The sequence below is a fragment of the Salminus brasiliensis genome, chromosome 1 (genome assembly GCF_030463535.1).
Source record: "Salminus brasiliensis chromosome 1, fSalBra1.hap2, whole genome shotgun sequence".
Lineage (NCBI taxonomy): Eukaryota > Metazoa > Chordata > Actinopteri > Characiformes > Bryconidae > Salminus > Salminus brasiliensis.
In genome coordinates this window covers 81,640,204-81,662,826 of record NC_132878.1, presented here as the reverse complement: position 1 = coordinate 81,662,826, position 22,623 = coordinate 81,640,204, and the positions used below count along the sequence as shown (strand labels likewise).

Below are 22,623 nucleotides of genomic sequence, written 5' to 3'. Positions count from 1 at the left end.
GTGGTGGCACAAGGGGGACCTACTAAATATTAGTGCTAATGTAACTAATACTGTTACTCAATATTAGTGCTAATGTTGTGGCTGATCTGTGTCTGGTCATTGTTGATGATTAACAATTCTTCAGACAATCTGAGAACGAAGTATGAAGTGTGAGTTTTGTGCAGATATTGCCGATGTGTACACAGTGAGAAAAGCTACATTTAACTGAAGCTCTCTAATGATAGCTCAGTGGAGCTTTTAGGACCATTCCCAATCCCAAAGTCCATCATTTAAATCACAATTACTGTGCACTCACTGACCTCTTCAGACCTTCGTGCCCTCATGATTCACAAAATCTGTGAAGACAGACTGAAATGCAACTCTTTAGATAGCTTTAATTTAACTGTACGCAATATTCCGGGTCATTTTACATCTGGAAGATAAGGTAGAAAAAGAACATCATGAATGGAAATCAGCTCCACACCTGAACTGACAGCTTTTTGGCCCTTTATCTTTTGTCAAGTATCTTTGTGGATGTTCTATTGGCTTGTGGCTGTTTCAGGTGCAAATAAGCTTTTCTTCCTCTGCTATTACATAGGGACATGTGACGCACCTAATAGGAGCAACAATAAAGCATTGAAAACAGCCCCAGTTGAGGAGTTCAGTGATGATGAGGTGATTTCTGAACTTGATGCAGGTCTTTCAGGCCTGTAATGTTTTTCTTCTGGTGCTAGTAATGTGGAATCAGTGTCCTCATCAGTCACAATCACACATATGTTGTTGGGATCATTGCTGGAAATCATTAGAACTATCAGAATCACTTTTACTTTTACAAAATGGTGCTGTCCAGGATTTTTATTTTATAACCGATACATTATTCCATGCATTTTTGCAGCCAAAAAACAGGGCCAGGTATAAATAAGCTTGTTAGTGGTTGCATGTTCTATTGCATTTTACACATTTAAGGTCATTTTATGCAGACTAATTTATTGTAAACTGATTCTAATGTTTATGAAATAAACATTTGACTAAACATGAGAATTGCACTTTATTTGTAAAATATTTTTATTTCCACAAACAAATGAGCTTGTTCTTACACCACAAGAAAACAACTTGTTTCATGGACATATCAAACCATACTACTTGGCTAATACTTTTTTTTTTGTCAAACAAGAAACCTTGGCGTAACATTTGATGTGTCCTCTCATATCCATACTAACCATTTGCAAACTGACAGGGTTCTTCTTGCTCCTTAAAAACAACGTTAAAGCTCCTTAAAGTTCAAGTGTTCTGGGTATAAGATTGGCACATCATGTGAAGCACCGTTTATTATTTCTAATAATATTTTTTTTAATTAAATTAGCTAAACCTTACATAGTAGTAATACTACAATCTAAATATTTTGGCAGTTTTTTTATTTTTAAATTCAGCTTAAGACAGACACAAAATGTACACATTTCTTCAAAAGAGAAAATCATTTAAAACATTTAGCAAAGACACCATTCAGGATCCATTTCTAAAATATAACCACTAATTTGCTCATTCCAGGTCTCAGAGCTTACTTAAGCCAAGTTTTGCAAGTTCTGTTAGTTAAAATGTTGCAGAAATGCTCAACTACAACATAACATGTTTTTTTAAGGTTTTTGGTTTTAGATTTAAATATTAACTCCCATTTATTTTTAAACTCATTAAAAGACTTAGTAATAATTTAGTAAATAATAATAAAATATCAAAATAGAAAAGGACTCCTGGCAAGTTAATGTACTTTGCACAATATAAACATTCTTACATTCTGTAGCTACACCAGTGCAACAAGGAGGTCCCAGAGGATCTCCAGCACTTTTTGAAAAATATTCCAGCTCCCAATACACCTGAGCCAGATAAACAGCATTTTATAGCCCTTCATTACATAGTTCAGATGTTTTGGAAGTTGAAATAGAAAAAATGTGGACTGGCTGGTGTCCCCGTGGTCTGATGGGAACATTTGATGTAGTGCAACAATGCAAAACAACAATTAAACTGTTAAGAGAACAAGTAAACTGTTTTTTTGTCTTGAGTCACTGGGACTTCAAATCTAAAACACCAGAACGATTTGATCATAAATACTGGGTACAATAACATTTTTGCCAACGTGAGACACACAACTCTTGCCATCTAAAGCAAAGAACAGCTCTGCTTTTAGCTCTGCTTTGGCCTTAATACTTAAGACTTTTTTTTAAGGTTTAAGACTTTGTCACCTGTATTATTATAAATGACAAACTGTCCTTCAGTAGGTAAGTACAGCAGTTCTATTAATTTACCATCAAATATTACATCGCTTTTTTAAAATTATATACACATATAGTGCCATGAAAAAGCACTTTTTCCTCCGTCTGAATGTCAAAACAGCTACAAAATGACGAATTGTGCTGCCCTTGTATAAGATATCACATATCTTGATAACATTCAGTCTCAAAAATGTACAAAAGATTACACAGGTCAGGGTACTGCTTCTTAAAGGCTTGCAAACAAAGCTGAATAGCTCATTAGCTGCAAACCTTTCTCTGAAGCAATACGAATAAAGTCAGATTGTGTTAATATTATGCATACTGCGATCAAGGTTGCTTATGTCTGCCCAGCTGCAAGAGCAAATACCTTTATAATAACAGGTGCTAACAGAGAGAAACTAATCTAATAGTTTTATAAATGATTGTTAATAATAACATAAAAGTTCAATATGCATTAAAATACATAGAATCTACCATTTACTTAGTGACATAAAAATAATAATTTAGAATTGTAACTTGGAATACTAATTACTAACTAAAAAGTACAAACAATTACTAAAGATTACATAAATTGTGCATAATCTCTTTTAAGTAGTTACTCATTTTCTTGTAAATTTGTGATATAACTTTTTCTTTAATGCTTAAGTCAATCATTATAATTTGGGTATTAATAATTTACAACATTCTACATTCATAATTACTCGGTTTGGCCTCTACAATATTTGTTTATGACAGAGCATTTACAGTGCTTTAATTATTTGTATGACTAAGTAAATGGTTAATAATTCAAATAGCATTTATTAATGCATTAGTAAAAATTATATTATTATATTAAATATTATTAACTTAATTATAAATGTACCTACCATTAACTAACTATTAGATAATGTATTTTGTGTATATAACACTTTATAAAATTATAGCTTAGCTTATGCTTTGCCAATCGATTATAAAAAACTTATTTAGCTCCTGTGCTAACTGCACTGTAACACAATGTCCTAGCAGCAAGTTTACATGCATGTCTTTATGCATTGTGTCATAAAGCCAGCAGAACATCCACTCATCCACTGGAGATATATTGCTTTAGAATGGAGTTGCTGAAGAGATGCCGGGTGTTTAATTAGGTGTTGACATCATGGACTATTTCATTTTATTTATGGTCAGTACCGACATTTACTTCCATGGATTTGGAAGCTGTTGGATTCAATTGGGCTGCATCATGCTAGAAGTGTTAGCTATTAGCATTTTATTTGACACTGTGACAAGCGTTTTTTTAATATTTGGATTTAACTAATATTTTATTTGGATAGCCCTAATTTCCTGAATATCCTTATAAGAATTAAAGGAAGGGAGGCTCTCTTATCTCAACCTCATGGATTTTTTAGTTTTGTTTAGCATATATATATTTTTGGTTTTAAGTAAAGGCAACTTCCTTATTTCCTTATTTGTTAAAGAGGAACATGGGTGTGATGCAACGCAAAATGCAAAACATCAATAGCGCATCACATCATGCTCTGGCGTAGATAGCTTCGGTTACAAGAACGTTTAGGTTTTACCACCCGTTGTCACTTGCACTCATTGCTTGCTGTTAGGCCAATGTATAACTCTGTGGGCTCCAAACCTTCTCCTAGAGAACTACCTTCCTGCAGACTTTGGATCCAACCCTAATCCACCCCACCTGCTCCAACTCATTGCTGCCTTCAGCCTTTTTAATCTCTGTCACCAAAAAAATTAAGTTAAATGGTAAATGTAAACAATTTCATTAACATTCATTAAACACAAACCAGTAAAATATGAAGTCAGTCATAACAAGTCTGTTCTGCCAATCACCTTCCAGAAGTCATTTATATGGCCAGTCAGCTAAGGTCAGGCCACGGCACTGAGAGGTCATGGTTAAGCTGGTGTTGTGCTTGTTTCCTGATGGGGACATTGTAATGTCGATCATCCTCTGTGACGATGCACACACAGGGCCAGTCTTGCTTGTGGTCATCCGGGTAGTGCGTCACAAACTCCTCTGTGTCCATCTTGTAGAGGCGGAAGGTTTGAATGGTGTGCTGTAAGGCATAACCCAGCAAAAACATCTCCACCTACAGGGCAAGAGATACACAATTTACAGAATTTTCATACTTCACACCCCAAATGTAGCAAAAGTGGGCTTCTTTAGTTCAGCTGGGGTTGAGAGGCTAATGTCGCTAAAATAATATACATTTTAACTCAGAGCCACCTGTTTGATAAATGTCCAAGTTATTTTACCTTAAACCTACAGTTACTGTTTAAGCTACTCAACTTACTTGTGTCCATTGTAAAGATAACTGTATGTTATCATCCATTATGTGAGCCAAATCACTCCAACTAAAAAACCTAAAAAAATAGTATCCAACTCAGCAAAAAATCTAACTGGCCTGAACTAAATTGTTCTTGGGGCTTTTTTGTTTGGCTTGAGCCACAGTATATATATATATATATATATATATATATATATATATATATATATATTATTTCTGTACACCTCAATTTTTACCTTTTACCTATTGTTTTAGGTCTTGAGGTTTTCCAGTACTTGGACCCCTAATTAGACTGGCAGTCAAAAACATTTGCTTACACGCAATCAAAGTTTTGCTAAGTTTTTCAACCCTCATTGCAAATTAAGTTTATTAGCAAAATTTGTACATTTTAGCTGTTTGTAACAAACCAATCAGCTCAACAATTTAAAATAGCTAGTCTCAGAATTTTTCAACCGTTTCATGACAAGCATTTTTAGTACTTTCGTAGAGCACCCTTTCACTGTTCTGACCTGCTGCAAACGTGATGCTTCTAACAGCGTTCTAACGGAGTCTCAGCCCTTTCCATATGGGCAATGGCCTCCACCTTACTAATATTCTTGGGTTGCGTTCTGCAACTGCCTTCTTCAAATCCCACCAAAGATTTCCTCTCTAGGAAAATGTGACCACCACTCCAGAATCTTACAGGACTTCTTCTAAAACCAGGCCTTGATGGACTTTGAGGTATGCTAGGGATCATTGCCCTGTTGGAAGGTCCAATGTTTTCTCCTAGGGTTTCCTGATACCCGATTGAGGCAATCTTGCCCTGCAAACCCTACAGGTTTCCAGAGTCAGAGGAAGCAAATCAGCATCACAAAGCCACCGCCATGCTTCACTAGAGGCAGGGTATTCTTTTCAGCATATGCCTTATTCTTCCTCCCCCTAACATACTGCAGACCATAAAAATCAGTAACCTGAATAATTTAGACTGTCGTATACCAATGAAAAGCAACTGTTGATGTGGTTATCCTGTCTCTTCACTCAAAGATGGAAAACCCAAACAAAAATGTCTAATGTTCCAACAAGACATTGCAAGATGCCATCCAGTCCATTAAGTTCAATTCAGGAACAATTTAAACATTTTGAGGTCTTGTAGAAAAAAAAAGCCAACTACTGTGGATGGTCTGTGGACAGCAGAAAGAAAGAATGTGTGGGAAGCAGCTACTTTAATTTAATTCCATTTTAAGAAACTTTAGGAAATTGTGACAAAGCATAGTGAGGTAGTCCTTAAGACTAGAAGAGCTACAAAATGCTGAGTGACACTATAACCTTCCAAATTCTTCTTCTTATTTTTTTTAAAGATTTATAGGAGCTGCTCCCCACACATTCTTCACTGCTGTCCACAGGCTGTCTGTAGTGGTTGGTTTTTCTTCTCCACGTTCCACAGAAATCAGTGGGTTTTAAATCAAGCCTCAATCTTGCATTGTCTTCTTGGACCATCTGTCATTTGTTGTGGTTCTCCTCCTTTAAGAGACAGACAGGAGAAACACATCAAAAACAGTTGCTTAACATACGTGGGAGCAAATCTTTATGACTGATAGCATATGTCAATGATTCCATGCACTGCATATTTTTTTTTAAATAACTTTGCTTAAGTGAATAATTCTCTTGCTTTTCACATACAGATTCAATTTAAAGCCTGTGCAACTGTATAGCTCTGTTGTGCAAAAACTACATGCATAGGTATAACCAGTGGTATCTACCTGTTCTAGCCCTCCACTGAAGCCAACCTGGCTCAGGTGATTGTTCAGGAGTGTTTTGGGGTTTTCGGACGTGTCCCGGGCAAACAGTAGCCAACAGAACACAGGCACTTCCTGTCCCTCCTGCATTTGGCTGTGTAGTTCCACTGCCCTGGCCAGCATGAGGAACTTCAGCACCTCCAGTAGACCATATTCCTCTTCTCCGCTCTGAAACACACGCTCACACAAACGCTGCTTCTCCTCTAGGCTCACAGACTCTGCTGCTGCCTGCCACTGGGAGTACACATAACCAAACACACACACACACACAAGCATGAAATACATAACTGACTAGCTTACCTTAAAACTCATGGTTTTATTGTTGTGCACACTAATCCACTCAGATGGACACTTCACAGGACAAGATTAGGCAGCTTGACAAAACGGTCACTGGATTCTCTGGATTATGAGGCCATTAATGAGTTGAAATATGAATATAGCTACACCCATGTTATAAGCAAGCTAACAATCCTACACAATACAATTACATCACATGAAAGAAGGTCAACTACTAAACCCTGAATGCCATTATTTAAATTTCTGTATCTCTCCTCTCTGTATAACTCCTTAATTTGTACTCTACTACTGCTGAAAGAACCTATACAATCTTATTGGACAAAGCTGGCTGGTTTATTTGAGGGTAGAGATGGAAAAATCGATCTGTTCTGTATCGTTATTGGCCAATTGTCAGCCAAAGTATGTGATCAGCAAATTATTTATCTAATTAGTCAATCTTGATAGCCAATCAGATCATATTCCTCGCAGCTATATTGCAGCTGCAGAAACCTATTAGAGCCAGTGATGTACTCTGCCCCGTGTGCTGGCTCTGCCTAGTCAGCCATCTCAAAAGATACTGCATAGATCATTACAAAAGCACTGCACAATGATGCAGTTCCCTTGAAAAGGTAATGCAACATTCAGCTCCACCTTTAACTGGTATTGTCAAAAGGCTGATCATATTAAGATCTGTATTGGCCCCAAAAACACTGATGGTCCATCCTTATCTGGGGGTTCATTAAGGTTTGCAGTTGTTTTATGATGTCAGTTCAGTGCTCAGCAGTGTCAGCTAGGATGTAGAAAACCTCATTAATGTATCAGGTTCAAAACACTTCCAAGGGGCGCAAGATACACAATCTAGAGTACTGTTTCATCCCAACCCCAAAAGACAGCCAATCAGTCTGTGTTTTACACACAGCTGTACACTTCCTGTCCCTGCCATCGTATTGCAGAGAAGTTAGCTTAAACTAAAATGTTTCACAATTAATTAAAATTTTTACAAAAAAATGAATGATTAGGGTTTTGATCTACAGACACAGTCGGCTCAGTGTTTAAGATTTCCTTCATGTTGCTTCCATGTTCCATGTTGCACACTGGACTGGCAGTCAAGTGACAGCGAGAAAATGTTGATATTTACCCTTTTCTGCAGGAGCTCCATATAGTGCTTCAGCTTTTCTACAGCAGTCTCCTTCTCTCCTACTTTCCTACACTCTGCAGGGAACCTCCATCCACCAATCAGGTGCTCTTGAGCTTCAAGTTTCTCTGGTAACTGAGGAAATGGACCAGGATTGGCAGTTAGTACTCTGTAGCTAAAGTGTACATAATGCATACAGGTTAAGAGTTCAATATATGAGTTCATAATGAATGAAGCAACAGAGATTCCTACTCTAACCCTACTTTTATTAACACATTATTAAATATGCATATGGTTCTTCCTCATAAATGTCATGTCACAAGTTTTAATGAATTGACATGTTTTTCATCACTGGTGCCGTGACTCAGCGAGCGAGGAGAGCTTCTTCCCTTTTGACCGGCTGGGATTCTTTCCGGCACTTGCAGCAAGTTGGCTGACCTTAGCATAACAATGTCATCCATTGTTCAGTATCTCAGCTGTAATGGCTTCATCGGTGTGGAATGCGTTTATGAACACTCACTGAAGCGAAGTCTTCTTTCTGCAGCCAGGCTGGTGTCTGCGTGGTGGTGCTCAGCACCTGAAACAAGGTAGCCCTCAGAGCACAGTAGTTGTCTCCTCTCACTCTCCTCAGGTCGCTAAAACTGCAGGACATCTCCAAATAGCCCTGAGGATGTTCAAACACAGGAGAAAACGACAGAGTGATCCAGCAGGATTTAACCAACTGACAGTCAAAGAATGTCAATGACAGTCAAAGAATGCTTGTAAAGAAAAGTTGAATTGCAATGCCACTGTGAAGTCATTCACAGTCAAACAAGACCAGGCTCCCATCATTGTGAAGCACTAGCATGCTTTAACTTTTTTTTTTTTTTAATCAAATAAATTATGTCCCACTACTTTTGTCAGCGTGGCACCACCCCAGGGCTTGTGGACTTCAGCCACACCCATTGCCAAAAGGTAGGCATGCTTACAGTTATGCAATATCCACAGACAAACATTCCCACTAGTTTGTCCAGAACAGCTAGGTAATTTTGAACATGTTGAATTGGCACCTTTTACCAACTAAAGGGAAACCATAACGCTACAGTGTACAACCACATGCTAGGGAACATGGAACAGTTTATAGAAGGATGTCTCCTGTTGCGATATGTGGGGATTAGTTAATGCCCAGCATTATAAATAAATGAATAAATAAGCATGTCCTGGTTGTGGTGAGGGTGGTTGCTGTGTTTTTTTCAAGTGGCTATGGTGTCTCAGGTCATTGCTTCGGCCTTGTCAAGTTGTGACACTCCATGTGGTTGGTTGAGTGTTACTAGTGGATTTGTAACATTGTGGCCTAAGAATGGTGCACAACCTTTTGTAACCCAGCCGTTCCTGGTAAAATGAGAGAAAAAATAAATAAATAAAATAAATAAATAAATAAAAATTGTTGCTATGTAGACCATAGCAAAATGTTGCTATGAGACCCTAATTAAAATTCATTATTAAATAAAAATGCAATATTGCACACTGTCAATAGAGTGAGCACATTCCCTGTTTTAAATCGTTAAAATATAACATTAGAATTTATATTCTTGAGTATGTACAAATAGAGAGTATGATTTTGATACTGTGCCCATTCTTTTACCTAAAACAGTTTCCCTGTTGGTGCAAAGATACAAAGACAATTCTTTCAAACACTGGCCTTCGTGAGAATGCAGCGAGATGGCATGCAAACAATCCTTCCCACTCTGACAAAACAGTCAGTTGTCACAGCTGAGAGGCACAATCAGACATGGGGCATGTTCGACACAATCTCACAAGTCTCTCATATAGCACAGAACGTTTTTGGTCGTGGCTCATCTTTAAGTAGGAATTTCTCATTACAATTTTCAGGCCTTTTTGCTAAGCCTGCATTGAAGTTCTCAAGCTCCAGTGCACCGTCACGATCTATCACTTCACATCCAAAGCACAACCAGGTGACAGAAGGCTTTTTTTCAGGGCTTGGGAGGAGGCGAACTTGAAATTCCTGTCCTACAACACGACGGCTGTTATTGTAAGCCAATAGCACAAGCTTCTCTGTCTTTGACCTTCGGCCCAGTGCATCCAATATGTTTGGCTTCGCCTTCATTTCTTCCTACATGTGCTGTGGTGATGAACAGTGCCTTTGTGTCATCTGGTTTGCATAAGAGCTCAGTTCCGTGAGGAACTGCTTGGCGGACATATTTGATATGTTAACAAAATGTAATTATATCAAACACACTGTATATGTCTGTGCATCTCCTAAACGCAGGGCTACACCAGCACTGATTTGGAGATAATTCATTGACTGTGCAACAGTCAGACTGAGCTGGGGAGTATAAATGGGGAGTTTCAGTGCATTATTTGAGGCATGTAGGCACTCATGACTAAGCTGTGTGCCAAACAAATGAGACTTACATAACACTGAGAAGTATCAAAATGTCTAATTAATACTTTTTACGTCTCAATTAAGTAAGAAGAAATACCTGCAAAGTTAACATTAAACAGGTATTTGCTAATACTTTAGGGACATTCCCAAATAATACCAAATAAAAATCTCACATAAAATACTATATTTTTATATAAATGTTTTCTAAATGATTTCTAATAACAGCTGGTTAACTCACATAACTGCTGCCGGTCCTGGAGTGGTATTTTTGTCAACTAAATCTATTTGCGTAAAACAGACAAAAATGAAAGGGTATTAATATGAAATGTTAAAGAATATTTCTGCCAAATTTTCCAACTATGAATACAATAATCTCCCTTTTTACCTAAAGCAGATTTTTTTGTTTGATATACACTACCAGTCAAAAGTTTTATAACACTCCCAATTTTTCATTGTTTTTATTGACACTTAAGTCCATTGAATAACTTGCAATGGTACAAAGTTCTGTTACCTCAAATAGTACAAATTTAGGCAGCAAACAGAGCTTTTAAGATAAATGAACAATAGACTGAAAATTATGTCGATGGGGGGTATTTTTAGCGAACCATTTTCGGGGAGTTATTGGTTAACAACTTACAACTAGTCTGTTGCAGTATAAGTAAATTAGACTTTGACAGCTAATATAAAGAATTTATAATTTGCAACCCTTTTTTAGACATAAAATCAGTGTAGGAACTGTGTTACGGCACTTTGCCCCATAGTATTTCTAGGCTATTGCGCATTCAGATTCCTATTATAATGTCTTGAAGAAGACACATAATATTGGAAGGCATATTGACCTCCTAAAAGTGTTGCTCTGTCCTTTGAGCAATTACAGATTAAGACAGAATGTTGTAAGGACTGTTTCCTACACCCAAAAGCTCTTTAAAACTAGAGAAAACTACAGAGACAGAGATATGATACAGGAAGAGGTCTCACATCCACAATGTCATCAGAAGACAAGACAACAGAAACATCAGCATATCAACATAAAGCACATTTCCAGGCACTACTTATTTCTGCCGAATCAAGACACCACTGTATCATATCAAATCAAAGTATACATTCTAAATGGGTGCATTATCAAATAAATTATATGGACAAAAGTACTGGAACACCTGCAATCTTTTCTTCCAACATCAAGGATATTAAAAAGAAATGATTGCATTAAGCAACAAATGCGTTAGTGAGGTCAGGATGTCTGATGATCACCACCCCACCACATACCCAACTCCCCAACTCATCCCAAAAGTACTGTATGGAGCATCTTCTTTCCAGAGAACATTCCAGAGAACACTGCAGAGTTCCACTGCTCCACAGCTCATTGCTGGGGGGCTCCATACACTTCTAGCCTACACCCGGAATTAGGTATGGTGCCAATGGGTACATGTATATTTACATTTACGGCATTTAGCAGACACTCTTATCCTTATATCTGCTTAGAGTCCTATTTTATTGGCAATATGTCTCTACAGGGACTAGACAAGCTGTGTGTGTGCATTTGCACAGCTGCATCAGCAACAGGTATAGTTAAATGCATATAGTGTAATTTCCAAATAATTACATTTGTTCATTGTTCCTTTCATTTTGAAAAGATTCACACAGCTTCCAACCTGCTACCTCACATCCTACCATTCTTAAACAACATTTCTTAGTAAAGCTTTTATCTGAGGTGATTTCCAAACTAACATTAATCTGAACAGCTTATTCAGCTTTTCTGTAATCAGCCCAGATTTAGCAGGCATCCCTCTTTCCTTCCTGAGATTGCCTTTAAAAACTCTCACTCACCTTTCTGATGAGTGTGCTTTTGGCAGTGTTTCCTTTCCACTCCCTCTCACTGTAGGCCAGTATGTCAACAGCAGCTGCTAAACTACACCTCTCTTCCACTCCAGGGACTGAGAAGAAAGTAATAACACAGATCACTGTCACTCCAGTGCTCTTTACTAACTGAAGTTTCTACTGCTGCAACAAAGCACATACAATACCACAGCAGTAAAATATTGTGCACTGAAAGCATTCGCTAATATCACATTTCAAGCGCAAATCAACATTTCAATGTTATATTACACCTTACAAGCTAATGTGTAGCTAATTATGAGTGAAGCCCAATCAATATATCACTTTGATGATAAAACAGGGCAATATTAAGAACCCATAATATTTTAGTTCCACCAATAAAGCAGTGACAATGTGCTGCGCTACCATCATATGGGTAATGTAGTTTGCTTGATTGTTTAATATTGTGAGAATTCATTTTATTTACCTGCCTAAAAGCTACAATTATTTATTACATTATATTGTATCTATATTTTTTAAAAGAAAGGTTCCAAATAATAAAAAAAAATGTGCCTTAAATGTAATCCTTTGGACAAGACACCATGTTTGGTATCTGAAGCATTCATCCAAGTAGCTCCAGTATAAATCTAAACACACAAACTTCACACCCTCAGCCTCAGCCAGCCTTTGACACCCTCAGTCTTAGCCAGTGGACTACATTTGAGATAAATCACATAAATAGGATTTCAGTGCACCACTCCTTTTAAACTTTTCTTCTTTTCTAAATCTACTTTTGTATTTGAGTTTAACAAAAATGAAACAATTTACAATAATATAAATCAGTAAAGATCAGTTTAACTAAAACCTTGGACATCTGCCTAGTTTCTTACTAGATTATGAGCTTCTTAAAATCATTTAGGTCAGGGCATATGTTTATAACGGTCAGGTTGTCGTTCTGAGATGTGAAAAGGTTGGTTGTCAGAGACAAGACTAAGCTCTCGTAGCATTCCTGGTGTAATTGTCCTGAATAAGAATTTAAGACCACTATAACAGTGCAGTGTTCTGCCTTTAATGAGACACAGAATTGTGTAAACAAATGAAAGATTCATACTTGTGAACTCCAGGAGAGGCTTTGATTGCTTTTCTTTGGGCAGCTCTAGCTCTATCTCTTCAGCTCCCCGGTATAGGTCTTCTCTGTTTATGAAAGAGACAGAATGAGCAAAAGAAAGATGAATCAATCAAACATATATTTAAATCATTGCATTTCCTTAATTTGACTACTTCCTCGAGATTCAGAATAACGGGAAAAATACAAATGAAAGTTTGAACCAGGTTTTCATTCCCAACAAGACAGAGCTCTGTTTAATTTAGGGCTCTGTTCTTTTCAGTTTAAACGACTGATCAGGTGTGCTCCTGCTTTGCAGGAATGAAAACATGCAGCCACAACGGTCCTTTGTAGATAAGATCAGACAACATTCATTTATACAAGAGTGGAATATGGTGAAATATCAGTGCGTTTACGATCCACAGAAATTAAGGGCCAATACTCACTCCACCTGCTCCTCCTCCTCCTTCTCCTGTGAGAACTTCTCACTCACAGGTATCAGTGCAACCTTCACACCATGGCTGCTGCTCAGAATAATCTCTGCCTTTTGAACCTTGGGACTTTCTGTATCCTCTTTTTCCACTGGTTCCTGGACAGTCGTTTCTCCCTTCTCCTTCTCACTTAGTTGGTGCTCTGATTCTTCCTCTTCTCGTATATGGTCATCCAGTCCAGTGGGCTCAACATTCTCCACCTGAACAGAATCACTGTAAAAGAAAAAGAAGCTCAGGTGCTATAACCTGCCTGTAACTCTGCAACGCTTATTCAAAGTTGCAAACATTAAAAATGAGAATATATATATATTTTCTTTAAATACGTAAATGTGAAACTTCATAATAGCAACAGACATAACAACAGACGTCTGCTGGTGGTGATGTTAAACACTGATTATTCTTCACACACTGTGAAAATATGCTTGTAAATTCCTCACTATAATGCACTTTCGCTTTCACCCTCTCAACAGCACATTAACACATCATTGCTATTTGCAGGAATCAGCAATGCAGTCTTTTCTGGTGAGTCAATGGATTTAAATCACAACACAGCTTCAATGCACAATAATGAACTGTACAGCAATGAACAGTGACCATACCATGAATCTTACACTATATGAGCAAAGTACTGGGACACCTGCTCCTTCACTGTTTCTCTTTAAAGAGATTATCCTGCTTTTGTTGGAGTCCTTGTCTCTACTGTCCAGGGAAGGCTTTCTACTACATTCTGGAAGACTGCTGTGAGGAATTGATTGCATTCATTGACAAGAGCGTTAGTGAGGTCAGGATGTTGGATGATCACCACCTCATCCCATAAGTACTGGATGGCGCATCATCATTCCAAAGAACACAGGTCCACTGCACACCTGGAGGGCTTTTTACACCCTCTAGCCCACACCCGGTGCCAACTGATTCATGTTTTTCTGCCCCAGAGAGTTCTATTCTATTGGCAATACTTGTGTACAGGGACTAGACAAGCTGAGAGTGTGTACTTACACATTCGTTTCTGCAATGGGTGCAAGTAGTTGAATAAATTCATTAAAAGGGGTGTCCACAAACATTTGGACACAGGGTGTGTCTTTACATGCAAGCTTTTCGTAAAACTTAATGTGCTGTAACACATACAATAGAACAATCCCAGGGTTTGTTTTGACCCTGCTGGTTCTCACAGTGCTTTAACTATGTTAGCTCACATCTCTGAAGAAGAGGTCCTGTCTTGTTAAAGGAAGCAGTAGGAAATATTGTGACAAGCATTTAGCACATTTTACACAGCGTGGAACACAAACTGTGAACGAATGTATAAATATCACTTCATGCATTGTGGGCCAGATAAGAAGCTGTATCTGGCCAGTTCCAGTCAAAGTGGTGTTACATGCTCTAGGGGTTTTTATACAAAAAAGCAAAAAAGGAGTGTTACATTTTTGGAACTTTGCTTAGAGCTTACTGCGTAAACATGGACCAGACAAGGATGAACCGATTAGGGTATTTCTTATTAAAGTAAGCATTATGCCCTCCCTGTAAACTCTTTTTTTTATGACTAGTGGTGAAAAATGTAAACAGTGCAGAGTCATAAGCATGTGACTGCTAATTAGAGCACCATCATATGCCTCTAGACACAAGCCACACCTGAGTTTGCGCATCCCTATGAAAACATTTCACACATTCTCTTGTGATGTGGTAGGAAGGCTGTTCTGAACTCCAGGCGTCCTTTAATGAATAGCTTTCCGAGAGTCAATAAACACAGCCTACTTATGTGCTCAGTTCACATCCGTGTAGTAATCTTAAGACAAAAACAAGTGGGTGGCCATGCTATAAATACCCGCCCTTCCACACACTGCTACAGATTCTGATGCTATTTTAGTCTCTGGTTCCATCTGTTGGTGGTAATGGTGAACAGCAGGAGGTACGCACCCATGAGCCTCTGTGGATCCAGGCTTCTCTTCAGGACTTCTGGAGTCTAGGCCATTCAAAAGACACTCCACCAAATTGTCCTGGTCAGCTGCAGCCTCTTGGGACTCTGATTTTTCCACTTCATCTACAGTGCTAACACAACAGAGGAAACATGATTATAGTGGATGCCATCTCATCAGGGGCCGGTTGTACCACCTCTACGTAAATGAACTACAGGGAACCTGTGGAAAGATGGTACAACCAGACTCAGGTCTTGATAATTTAGTTGTACAACGTATATACACAGTCATATGTAAATCACAAGTCACAAGTTGACCTTTAAAGTGAAAATAAGATCACTTCCTCTACACAGAACACACACTGATCAGCCACACCATTGGCACTACTTCTCTGTTTCTATGCTCACTATTAATTAATCAGCTACACATATGCAGGAGCACTGTGTAGCTCTATAATCACAGACTGTAGTCCATCTGTTTCTCTGCATACTTTGTTATCCTCCTTTCAACCTGTTCTTTAATGGTCAGGACCCCACAGGTCCAGCACATAGCAGAGAGTGGTGTGTTAGTGTGTGTTGCACTGGTACCAGAGGATCAGACACAGCAGTGCTGCTTGATTTTTTTTTAAAACACTGTGGCCACTGTATTAGACACACCTCCCAAGTTGCTCCACCTTATAGGTGTAAGGTCAGAGACAGAAGCTTATCTGTGTCTGCAGTTTCTGATGGTCATGCTCTAGTCCTATATCAGTGGCCACAGAATGCTGCTGGCTGGATATTTTTGGTTGGTGGACTATTCTCAGTCCAGCATTGACGCTGAGGTGTTTAAAAAAAACTCCAGCACTGCTGTGTATGATCCACTCGTACCAGCACAACACACACACTAACACACCACCACCATGTCAGTGTCACTGCAGTACTGACAATGACCAGTCGGCCAAATAATACTTGAGAAACAAATGGACCGCAGTTATTATAGAACTCTAAAGTGCTCTTATATGGTAAACAGAGCTGATAAACATGGATAATGTTAACAATGTTAATGGTATGGCTGATAGGTGTAGCTCTGCATGTATGTGTGCATAATTGATATTTATTTGCTTAATCTACTACACTGGAGAGGAACGCTGCATAAAGATAAAGCACAAAATGTGGCATATACCAAACAATGGATTTTTTTTAAATTTGGGTTTAAAAATGCAGAAATGTAATTGGACCTAACCATTTAAAGAATTTGTTTACTTATTTATATTTATAACATTATTTATGGAGTGTCCAAACCTGTAAACAACTGTAAATAACTAAAAGAATAACAGTTTAGTGCTAAAAAGTTTTAGAAAGCTTAAAGGGACATTCTGGCCTAAAGCTAGTAGTTAATATGTCATTAGTCATGTCATATAATATTAGTTTTTCCAATCACTGTTCTCTCACTATTATGCCCAGTAAGCATTACACAAATACATTTTACAACCACTGGGAATCCCCTATAGGACAATAAAGAAAGCCTCACTGCTAAAATAATTATGTCATATAACTGTTAATTAATGCTGCTCTATATCAATTATCCAATTGGCAATAAACACTACAGATGTGTTGCAATGGATTAGTGCATTTGAAGGTGATTTTGAAATGACAGATTCTAAACCATACAAATAAAATTCATCAACTTTTAAGAAGAATTTTTTTAAAGAGGTCAGAGATTCACACCCCTATAACACGTCATCACCTGCTCACGTTGGCCGAGGTTTCTGACAGCTGTGCTTCACTCTCAATACGTGAAGATTCCTCGAGTGCTTTCTGGGCTAGCTCTGTCTCCCGGGGCATCTCTGGTACAAGTGCAGCATCCACACTAGGCAGGTTCTCGTCTTTCAAATAATCTCCTTGCCCATTCTCTACGGCGTGAGGGGTGACTTCATTACTAATTTCCGCTGCAGGAGAGGTCACCGCTTCAGAGTGTTCCTGAGTTTCAGAGGGCAAGCTATCTTCTTTTCCCTCAGCTGTATCAGACGCAATGTCCCCTTCATATTTGTAATCCACTTTATTTGTAGGCTCTTCAACAGCTTCTTCATTGATCACCTTGGCTGGCACAGATTTGTCAACAATATCCAATTCACCTGAGGACTTTGGTGAAGATGTCTGAGGCTCGGCATCGCCATTTTCTGTCATGGAGACATCTACTTTGTTATTGTTCTGAGCTACGTCCTCAGTAATTAGATGATCTAATGCAAGTTTCTCAGCTGTGGAGTCATGCAGAGCTTGCTGCTGGGTTTGGGTAGCATCTTTCTCAATTAAAACATCAACGGGGGTTTCTGGTTTCTCCTCGGATGCCTTCTTTTGTACATTTACACCAGCTGCCTCCTTCTGAATGTCCACCTCAGCTGCCTCCTTCTGCACACCCACCTCAGCAGTTTTCTTCTCTATGTCCACCTCAGCAGACATCTTCTCTATGTCAACCACAGGGGCCTGATTTTCAGTGTCCACATCAGCTGCTTTTCTCTGTAGGTCATCCTCTACTGCCTCCTTTTCTACGACCACATCAGCTGCCTCGTTCTGTACATCCACAGTAGCTGCCTCCTTTTCTACAACCACATCAGCTGCCTCGTTCTGTACATCCACAGTAGCTGCCTCCTTTTCTACAACCACATCAGCTGCCTCGTTCTGTACATCCAAAGTAGCTGCCTCCTTTTCTACAACCACATCAGCTGCCTCGTTCTGTACATCCACAGTAGCTGCCTCCTTCTGTATATCCACCTCAGCTGCCTCCTTCTGTACAGCCACCTCATCCACCGCCTTTTGCCCTTCCACCTCAGCTGTCTCCTTTTTTATTATCTCCTCAGAAACCTCCAAATGTGTCTCTGCAGGTCCTTCTTGTACTCTCAGCGCAGTCACTGCTGATTTGTCCACCTTTACTACCACATCAGTTATTTGTGTCTTTGTTTCCACTGTCCCCTTAGCTGTAACTATCTCTACAGGTGCTTTAATTGACTCTGGCAGCGCATCATCAGTAGTCCGCACCTCTTCTATCTCATCTTCTTTCTTTGTTTCCACTATTTCTATGGTTGCCTTCACTGGTTCTTTCGGTGCCACGAGCGAGGAGCTTTGGCTAGCTTGTGTCGCACGAGAGATGTCAGTGTGAAGCGTGTGTATTACAGTACTATAGGAACTTTGTGCCTGTACATGTTTAGCAACTGCAATCGGCTGATCGATGACAACCTCTCTGACCAGTTCTTCTTCATTTTTTCTGCCAAGCAAAAAGACAAGAAATTAGACATTAAAATTAGACAGCCCCTAAAATACTCCTCACACTCTTTGACCACTTTTAATCTGACATTATAAAATTTTATTTAATCCGATAGTATCAGGGATTTGACTATTTTTGAAATTATTTTAAACTATTTACATTTGGTCTGGTGTTTACATTTTTAAACTTGTGTTGGTGTAATTGTATGTACCAGAATCAACTATACTGTTCATACTTTACAACTTTTGTGTATTTATTTTTACATGAAAATTCGTGCCATCTATGGCTGGGAATCCCACACAATAATTGTCCTTGCTCCCTCTGGGTGGGGAGGATGGCCCTACATCTCCCACAATAACTCATCGAGATTCTAGCCAGTGCTGGGGGCTGTTAGTTAACACTGATTTGGTAGTTAGCGTTCTTATGCAAGCATGTTCAGCTGACCAATGATGTTGATGTTGATCGCAGACAAAATGCATCAGTAGTGATGGATTTTTAAAAACTTTCATCCAAATATTCGCCCATATTTAGTAAGGGATTTTTATTTAAATGTGCTGGACTTTACCCAGTTAAACCAGACTAATAACACTGTTTATAATGAAACACGCAGCTGATCAGTCTTACTTAAGCACTGATCAGATCCTTGATAAGAAAATTTATCACCATACAATAAAATCATATTCAAAAAGTCATATTACCCAGCTCTACCTTTAACCTCCCAGAACTGACAGCAACATGTGACAGAGGATTTCCTAACCAGTGGGTGGGAACTGAAAAGGACTAAACTGGGGAGAAAAACCTCTCATCACTGGCAGCGGCCTGTGATGGGGGGAGTTCCAAGTCTTTACCTTATATTAGTCAAACAAGCTGTTCTGTACTTTGCTTAAAAGCTGTATTGTTTCTTTAATACTTACATATATAAATGACTTTAATTCTGATTGGCTGCCCTGTATTTGTGCCTTGTTTACAAGTAGGTGGTCAAATGTAAACATCTGTGGTTGTGATATCATGTTATTTTTGCAGGTTGGTTTTCATATATGGACACTAGCATATCTGGAAACTAGCTTACTTTGTATTTTAAACTTTCAGTAAAAAAAATGAAAATACAGTGTTCCGATTTATGGATAATATAAATAACATTAAATGTGGAAAAACCAACATATACAACTAAAGTGTAGCTTAGAAAATATTCAAATATGTTAGCTCACCTCCCCTCTTCCACCTCTTTTGAGTTAAAGTTAACTTCCCCTGCCCCTTCTGCCTTGGTTGAATTCTTCGAATCAGACGAGCTCAGCAGCCCCTTTGTTTCATCCACCGTATGGTTGCATGGATTTGAGGGGGGACAGCAGGAATTCCCCATTTTGGCAGTTTACAATCTCTCTCTCCCAGTCCACAATCAAAAGATACAGTGGGTCTCTATACATCCACTTGAAATTCAGTTACAAGGAGGCGTATGCTTCCTCTTCAGATACAGTAGCATGCCCTGCCTTACACAAAGATTCCCTAAAATACAGTGTGACATGTCCTACACTTATGCATATGACCACTGTCTGTAAACGAAGTACATCTGTGTGATTACAGTCCGGTTATGGCTGATCATCTGTCCGTATCACTGAGGATGTCAGGACATGAAGTCAAACCTATAAACGACAAACAGGACAAAACAACTATAAGTCGACACAAGAATGTCACCACACAGGCTTACACGCATATACCTGCATAGATGTTGAGTAAGATCAAGTACATGCAGAGGGACAAAGGTCTCCTACACATTGCTTCTGTGTTGCAGACTGGACAGGGCAGAGTCACATGACTACACATGTGGTAGTATGTTCTACGGGGACAGTACATGAAAACACATTGAAAAAAAGAACCGTCATGGGCAAGACTACGTTGATTAGCGAGCTTCTGAATGTCAAGGTCCAGCAAGGCACCCAACCTCAAACTGCTTCATGAACGCCACTAGGTGGCTGCCCACTGCTCCAGGCATGTGTGTGCTCACTGTCCCCCTACTGGGTGTGTATGTGTTTGTGTTTCACCGCATGGATGGGTTAAAGGCGGAGGTTAAGACCCCAGAGGACCCCAGATGTAAGAGGTGTGATCAATTAGGGGTGGGCAGTGTAACAGTAATAAGATATTCCTACATTTCAAAATGATGAAAGTGTCTCCAAATGAGGACAGTATATCAAAATTACGACATGTGATGTGTCAAATTTCTGTTCTGTGTCTATCAAGTACATACATTAACCAATGTTTATTCAAAAGAGCCACCGGTGAAGCAGTTAGTCAGAATAACAGTTATACTGTACTGTAATGTACTACTGTGGATTTGTAGCCAAGCTAGCTAGCTAAGCATGGGTTAGCTTAGCGAGAAGGCTTCAGATCCACCACCAAGGAGGAAATAAAGTCTGTAATTTCAGCTTTTTTCCCTTTCCAACACCAGTTAGTTACTTGATCAGAGTCATTTCTGTCTAAACATCTACAAGTGGGGTTTCTGTCAGCCAGACCTGATCGTGTTTTGTGGAGAGCCGAACTAAGTTTAGCTAGCTAGCTAATGCTAACCGGCTCCTCTCTCCTGATTCGCAGCAGTTTAACATTTGCAGCTGTTCTTAGACTAATGGGATGAACATTAATTGAGTGACTGGTTTAATATTGTGCACGTGTTTACTTAGTTGGTGACCCTGTACGCAAACTAAACTTTGTATAGCTATCGTTATCGTTGTCGTTGTTATTGTTTTGGAATAAGGCAGCTAGCTAATAGCTCCATCACCGCACCGGTAAAACGGTAGCTGGCTATATTGCGGTGATATGTGGAGACGGTAGCAGCTATGAACCATAAACCAACACAGTTGCTGTCATCAAACTGATATATGCTATTTGATAAACTAGGAATTAGAAGTATGTAGCTAAAGTCTTTACTAATAAATATTACTGAGCAATGGTAAAAGTAGGCCTGTTATAATATGAAAGCAAGGACACCACAAACTCATCACTCGTCCATCAGCTAGCTAGTAATTGTAGCTAGCTAGCTAGCTAACCAGTACCACTAGACCCACCTCTAAGCAACAAGAGGATCAAATGAAACCAGTCAGTGGTCAAACCCTAATGTTATCTAGCTAAATGTCATAAATGGAGAACACCTTTGACACTTTCACTAATCTGCAGTGCTCGTAATTCTTAAAGCACAGCTGTCAGACTGAATCAACAAGTCACTCGAGCTGCAGCACGACTTGAATTAGATCTGTACCTCCGGAGTTCCCTTTCACTGCGGTATTCGCAGTATGTGTCGTGTGTTATTTACACGCCTGTCCAAATCTAAACCATTTCAAACGTTTTCCGTCTGTTTCTGACTGAGAAGTTCGCCTCGTCTTTCCTCGTCGCTGTACTGTACCACTCGGCGCACAGCACGGACGTGCCGAGCATATAAAGAGCGATTGTTCACGCCACTCCTGTCGCCCAGTGCTGTAGCACTGCCAACGAGCCGCAAATCCAGCATATCTGACCTTTACGGAGGATCGTTTTCTAATTTTACCAAGCACAGACACAAGATATGCGGTTGTTGTTGTCGTCCATGTGGCGTGTTAGCTGCAATCTCGCGATGCAGAGGCGAACAGCTTTGCAGAGCTAACGGCTATAACTGAGGCTTCCTCGACTGCGGTTCTGCAGCGCTAAGGCGCTTCTCGTTTCGCTGAAATATCAGTGCCGCGCTTCCCTACCTAAATCCTGAGTCTTTTCCCTGAGGTTGTCGATAGCCCATCATAGTCGCCAGCAGGAACTTTATCTATATGATGTAGCTTGCTGTAGTTTCACTTTCCCTCCTCGGACGCGTTATTCTTTCCCCCACCCGATTTTGGACCAATCCCGCCTTGATGCGCACTGATTGGCTACTAGTTCACACACACCATTGTTCCGCCAATCGTAGCGGAGAAAGGTGAGCGCCGCCAGCCAATCGCAGGGCA

General features: G+C 39.3%; 1 protein-coding gene across 3 annotated transcripts; it reads right to left on the bottom strand.

Moving 5' to 3' along the window:
* Positions 1–1,026: 1,026 nt before the first annotated feature.
* LOC140565136 (uncharacterized) lies at positions 1,027–22,495 on the bottom strand. Of its 3 annotated transcripts, none has more exons than XM_072690947.1 (11): positions 22,381–22,495; positions 19,873–20,304; positions 17,150–18,664; positions 15,426–15,557; positions 13,470–13,727; positions 13,030–13,112; positions 11,931–12,037; positions 8,238–8,381; positions 7,721–7,852; positions 6,271–6,540; positions 1,027–4,333 (listed from the first exon to the last, which is right to left on the bottom strand). In XM_072690947.1, exons 2-11 carry the CDS (start codon positions 20,022–20,024, stop codon positions 4,103–4,105), a joined length of 3,024 nt encoding a protein of 1,007 aa, XP_072547048.1. In that variant the 5' UTR covers positions 20,025–20,304; positions 22,381–22,495; the 3' UTR covers positions 1,027–4,102. The 3 variants fall into 3 exon arrangements, with proteins under 3 accessions (XP_072547048.1, XP_072547056.1, XP_072547063.1); XM_072690955.1 differs by lacking the exon at positions 22,381–22,495 and adding an exon at positions 22,168–22,359; XM_072690962.1 differs by lacking the exon at positions 1,027–4,333 and adding an exon at positions 5,858–6,031.
* Positions 22,496–22,623: the final 128 nt, after the last annotated feature.